At 50.5% G+C, this 16,946-nt stretch overlaps 5 protein-coding genes across 5 annotated transcripts; 2 read left to right on the forward strand and 3 right to left on the reverse strand.

Moving 5' to 3' along the window:
• Nucleotides 1-899: 899 nt before the first annotated feature.
• Nucleotides 900-2,573, reverse strand: BJX68DRAFT_168872 (Zn(II)2Cys6 transcription factor domain-containing protein). The gene is made up of 3 exons (XM_071037017.1): nucleotides 2,472-2,573; nucleotides 968-2,343; nucleotides 900-917 (listed from the first exon to the last, which is right to left on the reverse strand). Exons 1-2 carry the CDS (start codon nucleotides 2,538-2,540, stop codon nucleotides 1,246-1,248), a joined length of 1,167 nt encoding a protein of 388 aa, XP_070894865.1. The 5' UTR covers nucleotides 2,541-2,573; the 3' UTR covers nucleotides 900-917; nucleotides 968-1,245.
• Nucleotides 2,574-3,972: 1,399 nt separating this feature from the next.
• BJX68DRAFT_278519 (RTA1 domain-containing protein) lies at nucleotides 3,973-5,236 on the forward strand (the record flags this gene model as incomplete). The annotated part of the gene is made up of 4 exons (XM_071048558.1): nucleotides 3,973-4,166; nucleotides 4,279-4,527; nucleotides 4,679-5,070; nucleotides 5,159-5,236. Exons 1-4 carry the CDS (start codon nucleotides 4,004-4,006, stop codon nucleotides 5,234-5,236), a joined length of 882 nt encoding a protein of 293 aa, XP_070894866.1. The 5' UTR covers nucleotides 3,973-4,003.
• Nucleotides 5,237-6,588: 1,352 nt separating this feature from the next.
• On the reverse strand, nucleotides 6,589-9,419 carry BJX68DRAFT_257951 (beta-glucosidase; the record flags this gene model as incomplete). The annotated part of the gene is made up of 3 exons (XM_071043443.1): nucleotides 6,589-8,894; nucleotides 8,946-9,074; nucleotides 9,398-9,419. 3 exons carry the CDS (start codon nucleotides 9,417-9,419, stop codon nucleotides 6,589-6,591), a joined length of 2,457 nt encoding a protein of 818 aa, XP_070894867.1.
• Nucleotides 9,420-10,973: 1,554 nt separating this feature from the next.
• Nucleotides 10,974-14,273, forward strand: BJX68DRAFT_270940 (uncharacterized protein; the record flags this gene model as incomplete). Its single annotated transcript, XM_071046830.1, has 4 exons — nucleotides 10,974-11,432; nucleotides 11,521-11,980; nucleotides 12,041-12,853; nucleotides 12,919-14,273. 4 exons carry the CDS (start codon nucleotides 10,974-10,976, stop codon nucleotides 14,271-14,273), a joined length of 3,087 nt encoding a protein of 1,028 aa, XP_070894868.1.
• A 903-nt stretch (nucleotides 14,274-15,176) lies between these two features.
• BJX68DRAFT_270941 (uncharacterized protein) lies at nucleotides 15,177-16,820 on the reverse strand (the record flags this gene model as incomplete). The annotated part of the gene is made up of 3 exons (XM_071046831.1): nucleotides 15,177-15,869; nucleotides 15,925-16,210; nucleotides 16,276-16,820. The coding sequence occupies 3 exons, from the start codon at nucleotides 16,818-16,820 to the stop codon at nucleotides 15,177-15,179; spliced, it is 1,524 nt and encodes a 507-aa protein (XP_070894869.1).
• Nucleotides 16,821-16,946: the final 126 nt, after the last annotated feature.

Here is a 16,946-nt window from a genome sequence, read left to right on the forward strand (position 1 = left end):
CACTAAGAAAATCCCCACTCAGGTCCTCCACAGCATAAAACTATTGGCTAACATGCTTTCCACTCCACTCTTTCGTTCTTTCCAATTTTTCCGCTCATCCCACTGATCGTCCCTTGCCGCGACCCGCACATAGCGACGCCCAAGGAGCAGCGTTGTCAGTCGAATTCACTTGGCAAGTCCGGCCTTGCCCAAGACGCGCGTTGTTGCTGACCAGTGGAACACATGCCTGGCGAGTTCCTAGGCAGCATGCTTAGTAGGACGCCATTGGCGGCAAACCGGCCGGAAGCCACTCGTCGCTATCCTCGGAGTACGAATCGATTTTACAGTTGATTGGGATTCAAGCGCATCATACTATTTTCCTTCAAGTCAAGAAAGGGCTTGTCCCTAAGTGCTACTCTAGATGTGACTTTGAAACCAGCCTTGCGTGCCGACATCAACCCCACAAGGAACATCTTTAGATGTATATATATTATCATTGGGAGAGCCGGATATAGGAGTTGTATGAAAACGGAGGGTTTCGAAGGCCAGTATTTGGTCCACAGCGATCAGCGGATGGAGGAGCCGATAGTCAGAGTATCAGGAGATGGGATATCTTTGAACTAGAACCCCCCAGGGAAACGCCCATCTATTGATATATAATGGGCACTACATCGATCCAGTAATATTATGTGTGATGTTCCTTCACGTGTGCTGGTGAGAAGGAGGATCATCTCGCTCTCCCCTTTCAAAATGCTTCTCCTTCTCCTTTGTCTCATCTCCCACTTTCCAACACTTCCGCAGCCAACGCTGGGGCTGTGATATGTCCTGCAGGTTGAAACAGATATGCCAACAAACAGCAGGCCGTCTAGGACTCGAAGAACTCCCGTAAAGCCAACGGAGCTGGAAGATAGTATGTTCCGGGATTCCGACGTGGAGGCCTTGCTAGCCTGTTTAACAATTCTGCAACTGCGAGCAGTTCGTGGCTGACCCTTAGCTATAACCGAGGCGAGCTGTATATCCCGTCCAATGTCGCAGAATAAACACGGCTCGATACCGGGAGGAAGATGAGTACACTCCGTCAAGTAGCCATCTCGTTGGGGTTACGACTGCCCTATAAGTGCACGAGGGGTTGATCCGCCCTAATAGGACGCCCAGTGATGACTCAGTGGCAAAGACTATTATCGGTGACTCCATATTAGAGGGCTTTGAGAAGCGGCGATATTGAAAAAAGGGTGAGACCGGGGAATTGTATCGGATCCATCATGCTCACACCTCTAATCCTACCTCCTTGACGACCCAAGACACACATGGTCTCCAGGTCTCATCCAGTTGATCCCAAATACTATGCGCGACACGAAAGCTCCAACCTTCCATCCACCAGTGGTGCCTGAAATGATGCAGGACAAGGCAATAATGAGCGACTACCACTAGGGCCATCGGATCATGTCCCTTGAGTAGTTTCAGAAAACTTGGTTCGAGCCCAAAGGGCCACCGCAGGGCCAACTCAACACGGCGTGGTTTGTCCTGGTAGATCTCCATCATGTCTTTGAGGTGATTAATAGCTGCACCGTAGCAGTCCGCATCATGGTCTACAAATCGCCTTCCCCGAGACTCATTGAGGTACTTGAGCTGAAATATGGCCGCCTCAACGGCTTCAGGGAGAGGCCAGTGTTTGGTGTCGTCCACTTGCGTAAACACATCGGCCAACGCCCCTTCCGAAACCCACTGCCACGACGCCGCTATGATGTCCCGAAGCCCTCTGCATAGTGTAAATGCCTGAATGAGGTCCTGAACACAGTCGTGGGTCTCGGTGAGGGGAGAGCAAGGCGGGATGGCGAATGCGAGTTGAAGAAGGAGACTGGCAAATGCGAAGATAGTGTGACTGTTATCACGATTGATGTTAGAGATGACGGGTCGGAACAAGCTCAGTGCCCGGTTTTGATGCTCTAGTGCAGTAGAGAAGTAGCGAGCCTTGGCCGCGGGATCGCTGGGACGGGCGAGATGTAGGGCAGACAAGGCTAATAACCCATGTAGGACAAACGGGTACTCTAAACCTTCCTTGGGCAGGATGTACTGGTATATATGTTCAACCCGCTGGTCGTGGGCCATGGTTGCGTATGTCGAGGAGCACCACTGGAGCAGCAATTCCATGTCGCTAAGGTTTAGATCGGGGGCTTGCGGTTGAGCATCACTTCTTGCAATCCAGCCTGACGATGATGGAGTAGAAGAGGCAGCGGGGGACCTGGGGCGCGACGAGGAGCTCGCTGTGTGTGTAGGCTGCACCCACTCGACCTCCCTTGGAGCATAGAGACATTCACTACCGCGATTCAAGCAATTGGTGCACTCTGGCTGACGCTCATCGCACTAAAAGCACATGTAAGCGAGATAAACTATCCGAGGCGTGGGGCAACTCCAGGCCAGCACAGAGGACACAGACTGTAGTTAATCTAAATATAAGGAAGAGAGAGTGGAAGTGGATTGGATGACAGTACCTTTACCCTTCGCCGTTTACAGTCGACGCACCCGTAACGGGACTTGCGATGGGAGCGACGGGATGGCATTGTGGAAAGCCTCAGAAATGCCAGGAGTGCTGTCGGCCAGTGAAGGGAGGGAAAAATTGGGTTGGTGCAGATGATCTCATTCCCGCCGTCTGCGCTGCGCTGCCCGCTCAACCGCCGCCCGTAGAAGCGGTCACGTGAACCATAACACCAGGCTGAATCCTACATTGTAGGATGTACCCCCTCTTTGGTCGGCCACCACTAGCCCTACTTCCCCACATTGCTATGGACAAGGGACCCACAAATCAGCTGCCTGAACAACACGTGCGGCCCTGGCCACGCAACTGCCACGAGCCCCGGTGAGCTCGGCGTCTCGTATCGGGACCTTGGGGAAAGCTCCGATTTGGTCCGTCGTCATTGTATGTTGGGTGCTAGGGGAGTGCTTGTGAGACTCACGGGAGGATAGGCAGGCCGTGGTTGACGGAATATTTATAACCTGTAGTGAGGAGAGCTCGAGTTAGAGTAGTTATGCTCTTCCGCCCTGGAACACCGGTTAGCTACTATCTGCTGGTACTGCTCTTTAGGACTATTCGCACCTGCATGTCTTTCTTGCCAGGGCAGACGGGCATGACTGAGGAGTCCTTCTTAGTCTAGTAAGTACAGGGTAGGCCTATCACCCAGAAATCGAGATATCCGACTGTAGAAGAGTAAGAAAACCTACTTACACCGTCCGGGTATTATTTACTACCCTTGTCAGGGGCAGGGACTACCCGCCACTGCTTAAAAGAGTGCATCTCTCTGGATTCACGATTAGTTCCTGACTGAGCTCGCAGCCTAAGCACGCCCATGCGATGTATTCTCGGGGAAAAGATCATGCTGAAATGATTTGAATCGCGACCGCGGGGATCGCGCCTCAAATACTGCCAGCTGGCCTTGGCCGCAGGTTTATTTCGCTCAGCATTTCCTCCCACATAGGCAGTTAGCCACATGTCATATGCTTGTGGACAGGATCAGTTTGTGATGCTATCAACATCGTCCTGGTATATGTAAGCCTGCCGCCCACTTTTTTGCCACCTTCAGCTCACACAAAACCTTATCAGAAATTGCCCAGGACGGTTTATCGGGAAACTCCCACAATCTAGTCCGCACTAATCAAAGCCAGCTCAAAGCCAATCAGATATGCGAGTGGAGCTGGAAGAGGCAATATAGCAGATAGTATACGAAATACGACTCAACCGAATAAACTACTAGTAGTCCGCGGTTGGGCTTCCGCATTAAGCTTCTTCTACCGAAACGACCCAAAATCTGGTCTGGCCACAGCCAATTTTGGTTCGTTCCTAAAACCATAATACCCCGGTTGGATGATACGAATACGATTATGTGATTTTCTGGGTTGGAAGGGGCATATTTTTTTCCTCCGCCCCTTAAAACAGATTTGCGACTTTAAAAGGGGAACGATTATCTGACGGACTGAAACACCAACATACTCTCCAAAGATCTAGCCTTCCTGCCATAAGGTACTAAGGATGTCGGACAGCAACTCAACTTGGACATACTACCATTATGATCCCTCTCTACCCGCAGCATTGATCTTTACGACTCTGTTTGGCTTGTGCTCACTGGTTCACACGTATCAAATGCTGCGCATGCGGACGTGGTGTTTCATTCCCTTTGTGCTAGGAGGTTACTGTAAGCAACACATCACCACCTCCCATACAAATTCGTTTGCTATCCGCGGGGGAAGGAGAGAGTCGGGTTTCTTTGAACGCTAGGTTACTAATGATTATATTTCTTCGTGTAGTCGAGTGTGTTGGATACATTGGCCGTGCACTGGGCCATTACGAGACGCCAGATTGGACTCTGGGGCCCTATGTCATCCAAAGCCTTCTGATTCTTGTTGCTCCTGCCTTGTTCGCAGCTTCAATATATATGGTTCTTGGGAGACTTATCCTCGTCACTGGCCATCCTGAATACAGCATTGTCAAACCACGATGGCTGACAAGGTTCTTTGTCTCTGGGGATGTGATATCTTTTCTTGTCCAAGCTGCTGGTTAGTTTATCTTTCCATTTCTCGATGCAGATGAGCAGACGAGACCACTTCCATGTTGTTTCCCATACCCTCGCACTCGATTCCTCCTCGAATACCCTTTTTGTTTCCTGTCTATGTTGTTCTGCAGAAGCTGATCCGAGACTTGATCTAGGCGCCGGAATCATGGTCACGGGCGCCAACGGCATGAAGACGGGAGAAGATATCGTGATCGCCGGCCTGTTCATCCAGATTGCCTTCTTCGGCCTGTTCATCATAACTGCGACCGTATTCCTGTTGCGCATGCAGCGCAGTCGGTCGGCTGCCCGGCTCACCGTACCCGGGCTTCCATGGCGAAAGCACCTATTAGTCATGTATGTCGCTTGCGTCCTTATCATGGCACGATCCGTCTTCCGCGTCGTCGAGTACATCCAGGGCAACGATGGGTTTCTGCTCCGCCATGAGGTCTTCCTCTACGTCTTCGACGGGGTCCTCATGTTCATGCAGATGGTGCTGCTTAGCGTGTGGCACCCTAGCGAGATCCTATCAGCCAGGAAGGAGACCAATGTAAGCTTGCGACCGATTACGGTGTAAGGGCGAGGGGAAATGTGAGAGAAGAAACGAAACATACTGGAGGACTCAAGAATCAGGGAAGGTTGAAAGATACCTAATTATTCCAGGTCGGAATGCTGGGACGAAAAGAATCAACCCTGGAACGCAAACTTTGTCTTGAGTATTCTATGTATATTATGATGATCAACGACATAGAACAATTTTTCACAACACTGGTAGAAGGACCCTGAAGTATAGACTCGACAAAGCAAAGAGAATCTGGAGCTGTGAACAGAGCCCAAAGCCCATCCTGATACTTCGCGAACACTACTCGATCATTTCCGCCCCAAAAGCCTCCTATACCGAGACGGTATGACTTCTTTTACGTAAGAGAAGCTCTAAGCCGTGATGCCTATTGGCTTAGAAATGATGCAAAGAGCGCGCATTAAACATCCTAGATAGACCTGACACGTCTGTCATCTTGTCCTGATTCTCGTTCTTCTACATTCGCACCAGTTTCTTGCTTCCTTCGCCAAAGGCGTGGCTGGTACTTCGGTCCTTCCTGTGGCAACTACCACTGGGAGAGGTGGAGCTAAGCCAGGAAAAGAGGAGAAAACGAGGAAGAAAAACCCTCATTGTTACACAGCCATTTTGCACATTCTAGAGCTGGATGACCTGCCTATTATGGAAGAAATCGCAGCTGCTGGCCGGGCAAATCGTGCCTTCGCCACCGGTTCGAGACCCAGCCCTGATTGCTCTCATTTGCAAACGCGGATCCACTTCCACCATCCTCCCCCTCAACGGCCAATTCCGAAACCAGACCTCAAATAATCTCGTGTTCGTACACTAAAAAGAGATAACTTAAAATTGTGGGACGAAAAAGACAAATAGTGTAGGGGAAAATTGGATCGACTAGGTACGCCAGAGTACTATAGTAACCTCTTTGGTACACTGAACGTAGCTCCACCACTGCTTGGACAATTTTAGGGGACCTGGTAGTATTGCGACGATGGGACTCGGCAGAAATCTTTCACCTCAAACTTTACTAACTTTCGTAGCCAGTGGTAGTGGGGTCGATTGGACGTACTCTTCCGATGGTGACAGGTGAAATCAAATGCTTAGCTCTTGCCACTTGGCACTTTTGCAAGCTTGAGTTTAAGGGAAAGGACAAGGTGGATCACCGCCTACGCTGGTAGCAAGGAGACGAAAATGGCAAGAAATAGCAGCTCCATGATAGTGTTCCAGGAAGATCCCTGCGGCCGAAATCTTGGAATCAACCAGATTAATCTACTTGTCCATGCTCATATCGAGAGAGTATATCAAGACTGTGATTTTCTATCGAGTTACATAGTTCAGATCCTCGACCTGAAATGAACTCCTGAAATGGCAATGCCGGTGGATTGCCACGTTGGAAATAGCTAAACCCGAGATATGGAAATGCTATAGCACTAGAATATGTTGCAAAGGTAACTACAATGCAGCGTGTCTCGCCTTACCAGATTGCGCAGACCTCGTGACGTGGTTGACCTTCGCCTACGCATCATGAGTTATGGTCAGATTTCCCGTCAGTTGTATATCCAAGACACTCTTGCCGATCATGACCACATAGTCACCCTCAGCCAGCACCCACTGCTGTGTCACGACATCCCATTGACTCAGGTCACGGCGAGAGAGATCGAACTGCACTGTTTGATTCCCACCGGGACTGATTGACTGCTTTTGGAACCCACGCAGCACTCTGTCCGGTCCGGCCCCAGGAATACGGATGTATAACTGCGCGACTTCCGCCGATTCAAAGCCGCCAGTGTTGGTTATGGTACACCTCACAGTAGCGATCACGTCCCATAGAGATTCCAATCCTCCTTCTGGCTTTGGGTCGCTTGCGGTGTATCGCTCTGACCCTGGTGGCTGGTATGAAATCCGGGATCCCCGCGAGAGCTCAATGGCCAACTTATGGTAGCTGAATGCTGTATACGTCAAACCATACCCAAACTCAAAGCGCGGTGTGATGCTGTTGGCAATGAAGTGGCGGTAATCGATGTAGACCCCTTCGGTGAAATTAGACTGGGTATAGTACATGCTGGAGTTGTCTGGGTAAACTGGGTCGAGCAATGCGCCATAGTCCTCTGCGTCCTTCGCTACTGTATATGGCAGCCGACCGGATGGTGACTGCTTCCCATAAATGATGTCCACCAGTGCGGTACCTGAGTCCTGTCCAGGAACATGGGCGAATATCACGGCCGTGATATTCGGATGCTCGACCCACGCATCCACCAGCCGCACTCCGGCGTTATGGATCACGACCATCGTGTTCCTGCATTTCGCCGCCACATTGGTGATTAGGGTATCAGAGTCCTTGTCTGCGAGACTTGGTCGGTCCCATCCTTCAGAAGACTGCTCGTTCACAAAGACAATGCAGGCTTCACTCGCGGCATTCACCCCTGGGTCAAGGGAGACAAAGTCCCATGACAGGAACGTGCCATCTTGCCTTGCCTGATGCTGAAAGGCGTTGAATGGAGCATCAATGTATGCCGGAGTATTGGCACCGGATCCTCCACCGACTACCAGTGTCCCATTAAGCGCTGCCCCAGGCCCGGTTGTGTTGGCCAAAAAGCTTCCCATGAGAGCAGCCGCAATCTCGTACGGAAAGCTCCGTCCACCAGGATACGAGAGGGTGTTACCGAGACCGAGGCTTTGCAGGAAATTATAGGCTGGGGTTGGGGAGTTGATTGTCTGCGCAGGACCGTCGTAGCCGAAGAGCGAGAGAATTTTCGGCTTCTTCAAAGGAAGACTGTTATTCACATTCTTTACCAGAACGTGGCCTTCGATCGCTCCCTGGAGAAGAGTAGGTGCAGCGGCAGGATCGCGAGCCTCGATTATCGGATGCGGCTCGGTGAGATCCTTGGGAACAAACGCTCCTGGATTATCGAGCGGCGAAAACCTAGCCCATGTAGCGACGATTCGGGTTGCCATGTCATCTAGCCGTGCTTGACTCAGAGATCCGTTACGCACGGCCTCGCTTAAGGTGTGATTTTCCCATGTCGCTGAGTTTGGCATAGCACAATCTAAGCCGGAGTCCGCACTCGCAATGCCATTGTGTCGAGCATGCCAGTCCGTCACGGTGAAGCCCTGAAAGCCTAGCTCAGTCTTCAGAAGACCGTTTAATACCTTGCTGTTCTGACAGGCGTAGCTGTTATTCACGCGATTATAGCTGCACATGACAGAGCCCACGCCAGCTTTCACTGCATCCTGGAATGGCCACAAATAGAGCTCGTGCATCGTCTTGTCATCTATATTGGAGGAGACGGAAGCATTCACCAGATAGACAGACGGATTGCGGTCTGTCTCCTGCTCATTTCCAATCAGGTGCTTTACGCTTGCAATGACCGATTCCTGCATACCAGTGATGGTCTCGTATACGAGCTTCCCGGAGAGATAGGGATCGTTTGAGAACCCTTCCCAGTTCCGTCCTCCACGGGCAATGCGGCCCAAGGGGCCTACCACGGGACCCAGGGCAACGTTGATATTTTTCCTCTTGAACTCTGCGCCCATATACTGGCCACGTTGATATGATAGGCGCGGATTCCAAGAGGCCCCGACATGGAGGCCCGAGGGGTATGCATTTACCATGTCCAGGCCTCGAATCCCGTTGCCGGCATCCTGGAAACAAAGGCCGGGGAATCCAAGACGGGCCACGGTTCCAGTGTTGCCTACACAGCCGTTGGCAGTCTCAGGCCGCCCATACGTGAGATTGGTTTTCTCATCGTTGGTCATCTGCGAGACAAGAGCGCGAGCGTGCTCATATGCGCTTGACCAGTCACCGGTGCCATTCCCTATAGCTGCGTAATACATTAGACAATGCGAGTTTCTTTGAGGATGTACCAACTTACGGCTAGGATATACTGGCGGAGATCTGCCATATGACCAATAGTGTTCGAGGTTCGAGAGAATGGCCTTCAGCTCGTCAGTGGTTTCATTATTGAAAATTTGACCGCTGACGCAAAGTGCCAGCGTGTAGGCTATTATGAAGGAGAGAAAGGCAGCCATCTCAGTGTCTTGTGATAGTGGAATTGCCTGGAAAGGTGGCGAGAAAAAAAATGGCGACAAGGTTTCTTATATAGAGCAAACCCCGGTTGAATGGAAGGTACTAATTGGCGTAATACCTAGCTACTCCATAGAGTCCTGGTTTTGAGAATCCAAGAGTCCCCCGGAGCTCTGTGGACACGTGTCTGGGAACCATTGTCATCTGGAGAAATGCTGCTTTTCTCGTAGCATCTGGGACATCCAAGCAGCTACGGCTAAGCTAATGTGGTCCATGACCCCACAAAAAAAAAATGCAAACCTGGGCAATGCGTCTTTGTCATGCTCTGATCTATGAGTGGGGAAAAGCCTATCCCCGTATTCGTTCTCTAATGCTCGTTGTGGTTTAGGGCTAAAAAAATCCGTATCACCGACCCGTCGACTTGGTGAGGTATTTTATGCGTACCTATCGTTAATTAGCCATGGCTCAACTCAGGGTGATTGTAAAGCATGTCCTAATGGTACGTGACGTCAAAATATTCCGGGGATGTGGTTCTGCAATAATCGTACAGGGATACGAAGTGTCCTGGTACGAATGTAAATTTTGATACATGCGCCGGGTGTCCGGGGTAATTGCGGGGTAATAATCACAATTGCGTCCAACCGACTAGTAAAAGCCTAGGGTGGGAAGGTAGCTGTCTCGGTTAAAATCGCAAAACAACCGAATTGGTTGGCAAATGAGTGCAATTTTATATCACATAAGGGATATAAGTCTGATCTACTTGTTGACTTGGAGCCCTGACACAGCACTAGTGGCAAAGAGGCCACCGGGTGTAGCGTTCTTCGCGAAAACTTTCAATCTGAGCTTCCTGTGCCCGTACGGAAATCCAGAAGAGCATCGTCTTTGCCAGCAGCGCAGCTGTCAGTGCCCAATGGGACAGGCTAATTCGGATATATCTGGATGTGAACCGGTGGCAGCTTGGAAAATAAGCTATGCTTCCTGCCTTCATGATGCCTTGGCAACGTCTGCTGGACATTGCAATTGGCATATTGTTCTCGCAGTGAACAATATCGGCCCCCTGACCTCCTATTCCATCCCCAAAGGTATTCTCAATCATCATGGGAAGAATTACCCTGCCCTTGTATTCTGGATAGCTTAGCTGCCTTGGACTCGCGAGCAACGCAATAACTCAGGCTGGACACGCATCTCCCAGGTTGGTCTCCGCTTCTAGATATGTGGGGAAACACAGGAGCTACTGAAGCACGACGGCAGAGCAATTGCAGCGTATGTGGTGCGTTCTTCAATAGAAGAGCCACCGTCTTCGTGATATATAATGATTCAAGAAATGGAGGAAAATGGCTTTGCTATCAGAGCAAAGATGAAGGCTGGCTAGTACAGGCCCGAGGTTTCTCCCCGTTGACAAATGTTACTCCACCTGGTGTATTCTTAGTCCAATCTCTTCGGGCATTTGATTACGATAGTTGTTCCCATGTCAAGTTCCCTGCGTAGAAGTTCTGCCTATTTTTGCCAACTATTAAGATCAAGTCGATTGCGTTGGTGCATAATCGGCAGGACAGCGTGATGCGATGTCCCATACTAAAAGGGAAGGTGCTTTACTGATTCCTCATCGGCCCCAACCCTCCCCTCCACCCTACCAGGAAAAAAAAATGAAAAAGAAAAAAGGAATACGGTGATAGAAAAGTAAACTTGTACCACGGTTTTGAATACGAGTACGAAAATGATGTCAAACCTGGTTTGCCCGTCCGGGTCCGGCGAGCGGCCTGTGTGGAGCATGCGCATCCCCGAGACCTAATTCAAATTGTCTATTTAAGAAGGCCAGCTATTTCCTTTATTTGGGTAGAGAAGCCCGAGATCATTCAATCTCTCGTCCATTGTCATGAGGTCTATTTCTCGATTTCCCCCTTGGGCAGTTCTCGCTCTCACTTGTGGAGCATGGTGCTCAAATGTTGGCACCAATGATCAATTCTCCAGTGATATTGATGCCGGAACGTTCAAAAACCCTTCGGCGATCATACGGCCTCGATTTCGATACTGGCTCCCTGATCCCAGCGTTGATGAGCAGTTTATGAGAGATGACATCAAGTCGGTCGCCGATGTGGGAGCGGGTGGTGTGGAATACCTACCCTGGTACAACGCCGGCGGGTTCCTCGGCCCAGCTCCTCCAGGAGACGACTGGGGCAAGTATGGAGTCGGTACACCAGCGTTTAACAGATTGTTTGAGGCTGCTCTAGAAACCCATCGAGATGCTGGTATGGTGATGGACTTTTCCATTGGGCCCAATCAGGGGCAGGGTGTGCCCGCTGCTCCCGATGACGAAGGTCTTCAATGGGATTTGGTAAGTTTCGTCACCTCAGCGAACAGAGCCGTTTTGTGGGCACAGGGAAGCTAACAGTCATGATTTTTTTTCCTCTTGACGCGATTAGGTCCCGTTCTCGGTACCTGTTCCTGCCAATGGATCCTTTGATGGTGTCATCCCGGGCTGGGGAACTGGCGATCTCATTGCACTCATTTCAGCAGAGGTGTTGAACAGGACTGACAACTCTACTTCATCGTCTATTGCTGGGGTCCCCCATACTCGCCTCGTTCTCAAACAATCTTCCCTTACAGACCGAACTGTTGAGGTGTCGGGAAGCGGCCGTTTATCTGTCACATACCCTCCAAGCACCCGCCAACACACCTACTGGCTGTTCGCATTCTACCAGCGCTTGACCCAGAGTCAGAATCTGATATTCTTGTCGAATCACACAAATGCAGTTGTTGAGAATGGAGCCTACATAGTTGATCACTATAGTGCCCGGGGTGCCGAGACTGTGATAGATTTCTGGGATAAATACGTCCTGACCGATAATGTGAGATCGCTTCTTGCTGAGGTCGGAAACTATGGTGAGAAAACCATACCAAAGTATAACTGGCACCACTAAGTCTTGCTAACATGGTCTGCAGTCTGGGAGGACAGTGTTGAGATTGAATCGAATATTTCCTGGTCCAAGTCGCTCCCGAGTCTGTTTGAACAGAAGTACGGGTACAACCTCATCCAATACCTCCCATTGATAATGTTTGGCAACAACAACATTGCAATCCAGTCCAAGGAGCCAGGGTCCGTGCAGTGCGTTCTCGACACGCCCGACGAGGGTGCTGGGTTCGTTAACGATTTCCGCGCTGCGCTAGTAGAGGGATACAATCAATACCTACAGAGATTGAGGGACTGGGCGACCATGGATCTCGGCCTGCAGCTGTCCGTCCAGCCGGCGTACAACCTACCCATGGACGTGGCGGCGACTGTACCCCTTGTGAACGCACCGGAATGTGAGAGCCTTGGCTTTGGAGACAGCATCGACGCATATCGTCGATTTTCTGGACCAGCTATATTGGCGGGGAAGAGAATCGTGTCAAATGAGATGGGGGCTGTAGCGCTGTCGGCATTCCAGTACCAGATCTCCGGCCTTCTGTGGTCTATCAACCGGGCGGTTGTGGGCGGGATTAATCAGGTTATTCTCCACGGCCTGTCTTATACTGGCAATTACTGGGCAACGACCTGGCCAGGCTATACCGCATTTTCATACTTTTATGGTGAATTGTGGTCCAACAAACAGCCAGCCTGGGATCACGGCTTGGCGGATTTCATGGAATACGTGGCCAGACTTCAATTCAGTCAACAGGCGGGTCCTTTGAAGACGGATATCGCTGTCTACATGAAGCAATCAGCTACGGACTACGCTACAGGCCTTGGAAATACGACTCAGCTGATTGATGCGGGTTAGTCTGACCGCTCATCCTTGACATCATCTTCGCACATCCAACTCACTAAATTTCCTGCATAGGCTATAGTTACAGTTACCTCTCGCCGGACAACTTCAACCTTCCGGAAGCCGAAGTCCGTAACGGAACGCTTGGGGCCGAAGGACCGGCTTACAAGGCCCTGATTATTTACAAGACGTCAAATGTCATATTTGAGTCCATCAGCAAGATCCGACAATTCGCAGAAGCGGGATTACGGGTCATTTTGGTTGGCGGCGACCCTTTGCAATACCCCACTGCGAGCGCGGCCAGTCACCACACCTTCGCGAAAGCAATCTCTGAGTTGAAGCGCACCAAGAATGTCTTCTCAGTCGCTGAGAACGAATTGATGGGAAAATTGGCCGCTCTTCGCCTGGAGCCTCGCATCCGAGTACAGGCCAATAGCAAGTGGTACACAACCTGGCGAGAGTCAGTCTCAGACGACACCCAATTCGCGTTTGTCTATAATGACGGCGAGGCTAGCGCTGGCCACATTGTGGTGTCCAGTGACAAGAGCCCATATCGTCTTGATCTGTGGACTGGGGCGTCTGAGCCGATCCTCGAATACCACCAAGCTCACGGCAAGACTCGCATTCCCCTCGCTCTAGAGGCGAACCAGACTACGCTGATTGCGTTCAGCGGGCCTTCCGATCGGGAATCACACTCACCAGCGTTCCACGCCATTCAAACACCTTCCAGGGTCCAAGGGTACACATTTAGCCCGAACCACTCGGAGTCAGTTGAGCTTCACCTCGCTGCCGGGCCAGTCGATCAGAGGCTTATTCTTGCCGACGGGCGGTCCTACACTGTCCCCATAAATCGCACAGTGGCGAGCAATTACACACTTGGCAACTGGTCCCTCACAGCAGAGCACTGGGCCGCCCCGACCAATTTCTCTGATGCGTCTCAGATCGCCTCGAAATTCAACACCACGCATCACTTGGATGCCCTCGTCCCGTGGACCCAGATCCCAAGTCTCGCCAACGCATCCGGAGTCGGATACTACAGCACCAGCTTCGAATGGCCACCCGCCGCAGGCTCCGCGGACGGCGCGTATATCGTCCTGCCGCCAGTGCTGCATACTCTCCGTCTGAAGGTCAACGGCCAGCAAACACCACCACTCGACTACAATGCGCCCAAGGCTGATATTGGCCCTTATTTGCGAACAGGCCCCAACGAGATCGTCCTTGAGGTCCCCACGATCATGTGGAATTACATTCGGAGTATCTGGGCCCACATCGTGATGGCAGGTTATCCTCCGCTCATCAGCATTATCAATCCCGGCCATGTACCGGATCCTGTTGATACCGGGCTCTTTGGCACCGTAGAAGTGGTACCCTATGTGAAATGGTCGCCAAATTTTTACCTGGGGAGGGTTCCGTTCAGCAGGCAGGTGTGATGTCAGCCCCGGGTCGGAACTGCACCGTGGCTAGTGTAGGCAACGCTATAAACGTAAAGGAACATGTCTCTAGGCTTTTCAGTTTATCCAAAGTTAGTCTAACTGGGCATGATACGCCGTTACTGTTGTGGGGGAACGAGGATTAAAATACACTACTGTCCTGTAGCTGGATTACCCGAACAAGTAAAATTACTCAAAAGAGCCGGAAGTAGAAGTCACAAAATTTCCACCCTTCATATCCCTCTGGCTGCATGTGATGTTTCTCTCATGGCGTTGTGTGGCTGAAGTACTACGTGGCTTACATGAACGCTACATACACATATGCAGTTCGAGGTCTTGGTCGCACCCAGCGTGGGTAGATACAGGATTTTATAAACATCCACCTCTACAGCGACTCTGGAACAGCTAGCCTTTCCAAGGGATCCTTTATACTTAACGCCAAACCCTAGTTTCGTCTAGCCAACGCCCAGGTGAACTAGCTCAGATATCTTGGCCTGATAGCCTTATCACTGAAGTAATTCATGTCACTCCTGCTGAGAATAGTGAATAAGAAACATCGCGAAATCACTTTGTGCCGTATTGGCGTCTAAGCCGCCTTGAAGTGAAACCGGCAGAGAGGGGAGCAGTCAGAAAAAAATGGGTCTGTTTTCGTTGCCCCGTCACACCCCACCTCGTTCGGGTTTTCTAGCAGGCGCACGTGTGCTGATTGGCATTAATCAAAATTACCTGCCTCTTTCCATCGCGCTATGAGAATAGAAAGTGATCTATTTGGAATATCTGATTTCCATTTGATCGAGGGCCGCCAGGCCATGGACGATATTGGATAAACGTTGGTGTGTTCCTAATAAGTGGTTAAATCGAGATTATAATGGCATAGTGATGTGTGATATCTAATCAATCGTTTCAAGTACAGGTCGACTTTAAGAGTAGGACCCAGTCGTCGTCGATTGTCCCCCCAGTTGGAGGTACAAAGGTCAAGTTTGCGCTGCGGGAAATAGTATCTATTGGCAGGAATGACCCATTCCTGGGGACGAACCACCAAGCTTGAAGGTCACTGGCACCCGTCAGGTTCCTCACGTCCAGTCCAAAGGTTTGGCCCATTGGAACGTAAACTGTCACCCAAGTCCACCATTGGTCGCGTATTGCCATTATTTCTGCATATTCCGTTCCTGGGCTTGTTGTTAGGAGAGTGTAATCGGGAATGCGATGAGTACCTAAATGCTGCTCCACATATGACCTTAAATACCGAAACTGTCCGCTTGCAGGGCGTTTTAAACCATCAAACCATGTCTCATTCAGACCCGTGGTACCATTGAAGCGTTCTGGATTGGCGAATTGCCACACAGCCTGTTCGCCATAAGTTACACCGGCACTGCCGGCACAAAAGGCATGCCAAGCTCCATTGCGAACAAACGATGAGTTCCAGCGGTAACTTCCATCCTCATTTCGGCTGATGGAGGAATTCCAGTACTCATAATGGTTCTCTAGGTCCATGACAGGACGGGCAGGCTTTCTGTCATACATTTCCTTAACCGCGTCTTGATTCGCGATAGGTACCCACTGGTACATGTAGTCTAGATTGTAGAAAGAATGTGACTGGAGGTTGAATCAGTGCATATCACAAAAGGGGATGTTCGTCGCGCTTGCATACCTGAGAACTGTTGATATCACTATGGCCTGTTTGTACAGCATCCATTGATAACCATGTTTCGTTGCCAAACATAGCGGACGCTGTGCTGTCTGGGAAAGCTGAAAGCCATGCATTTGTCCCGTGATATGTCATGAATGGGCTCAGGCCACGGGTTTGTAGTATGGGTACCTCGGCACGGTGGATAGCATTCGCCAGCTCAATGAATACAGGCCCTGAGTCGGTAATATCCGGTGTGCTGTTTGTCTGGGATTGGGACATGCTGTCCATGTTGATAAGAGTCCACCACCTACAGCACCGTGAGCCATCGGTCAGTTTAGAGGAATTGAGAGTCGACAGTCCGGTTTGACGTACCTATTACTATCACCACCAATTATCTTCGGAAGTCCAGCATATCTCCGCCCAATATAATTCCCGAATATTGCAGCGTTGGACATATTCAAAATAAGTGGCGGCCCGTGCCACCCTCCGTTGACCCATCTTCCCCATGCTGGCACCAAAGCAACAGTGATCCTGTATTTTGAAGCCATACTGATGACTGTATCAACCCAGTGAAAGTAGGGCTCGTTCGGCTTTCGAACGTCATAGTCAATGAATGGAAGGTCCCCATTTTGGTTAGGTACTGTAAGGCCATCCAATTCCGCGATAATCGTACCGTATATGACATTGAAGCCCTTGGCAGCACGGTCAGAGAGATAATACTCGACTTCTGAGACATTCAGACGGTGAAATATCTCCCATGCCGTATCTGCTTGCCAGAAGGTAGGGTTGCCCTCGCTATCCGTCAATGTGCGCTGTGTCGCTTTGTCAACTTGGATAGTCAAGGTCGACCAATGCTTGGCAGAAACAAAGATTATGGAGAGAGCAAAGGATATGAAGTAGACTGCGCCGAATGTCATCATCGGCGTTGTACTTAAGGCTAGAACAATATGTCTGCTTGACTGATTCAGTTGTTCTCCTCCAGGAAAATAAAGGGCATCATCGTTCTAATACGGTAGAAAAGTCTCAAAAGTTTCAGGGGCGAT

Source organism: Aspergillus pseudodeflectus (assembly GCF_044049435.1).
Source record: "Aspergillus pseudodeflectus strain CBS 756.74 chromosome Unknown BJX68scaffold_54, whole genome shotgun sequence".
Taxonomy (NCBI): domain Eukaryota; kingdom Fungi; phylum Ascomycota; class Eurotiomycetes; order Eurotiales; family Aspergillaceae; genus Aspergillus; species Aspergillus pseudodeflectus.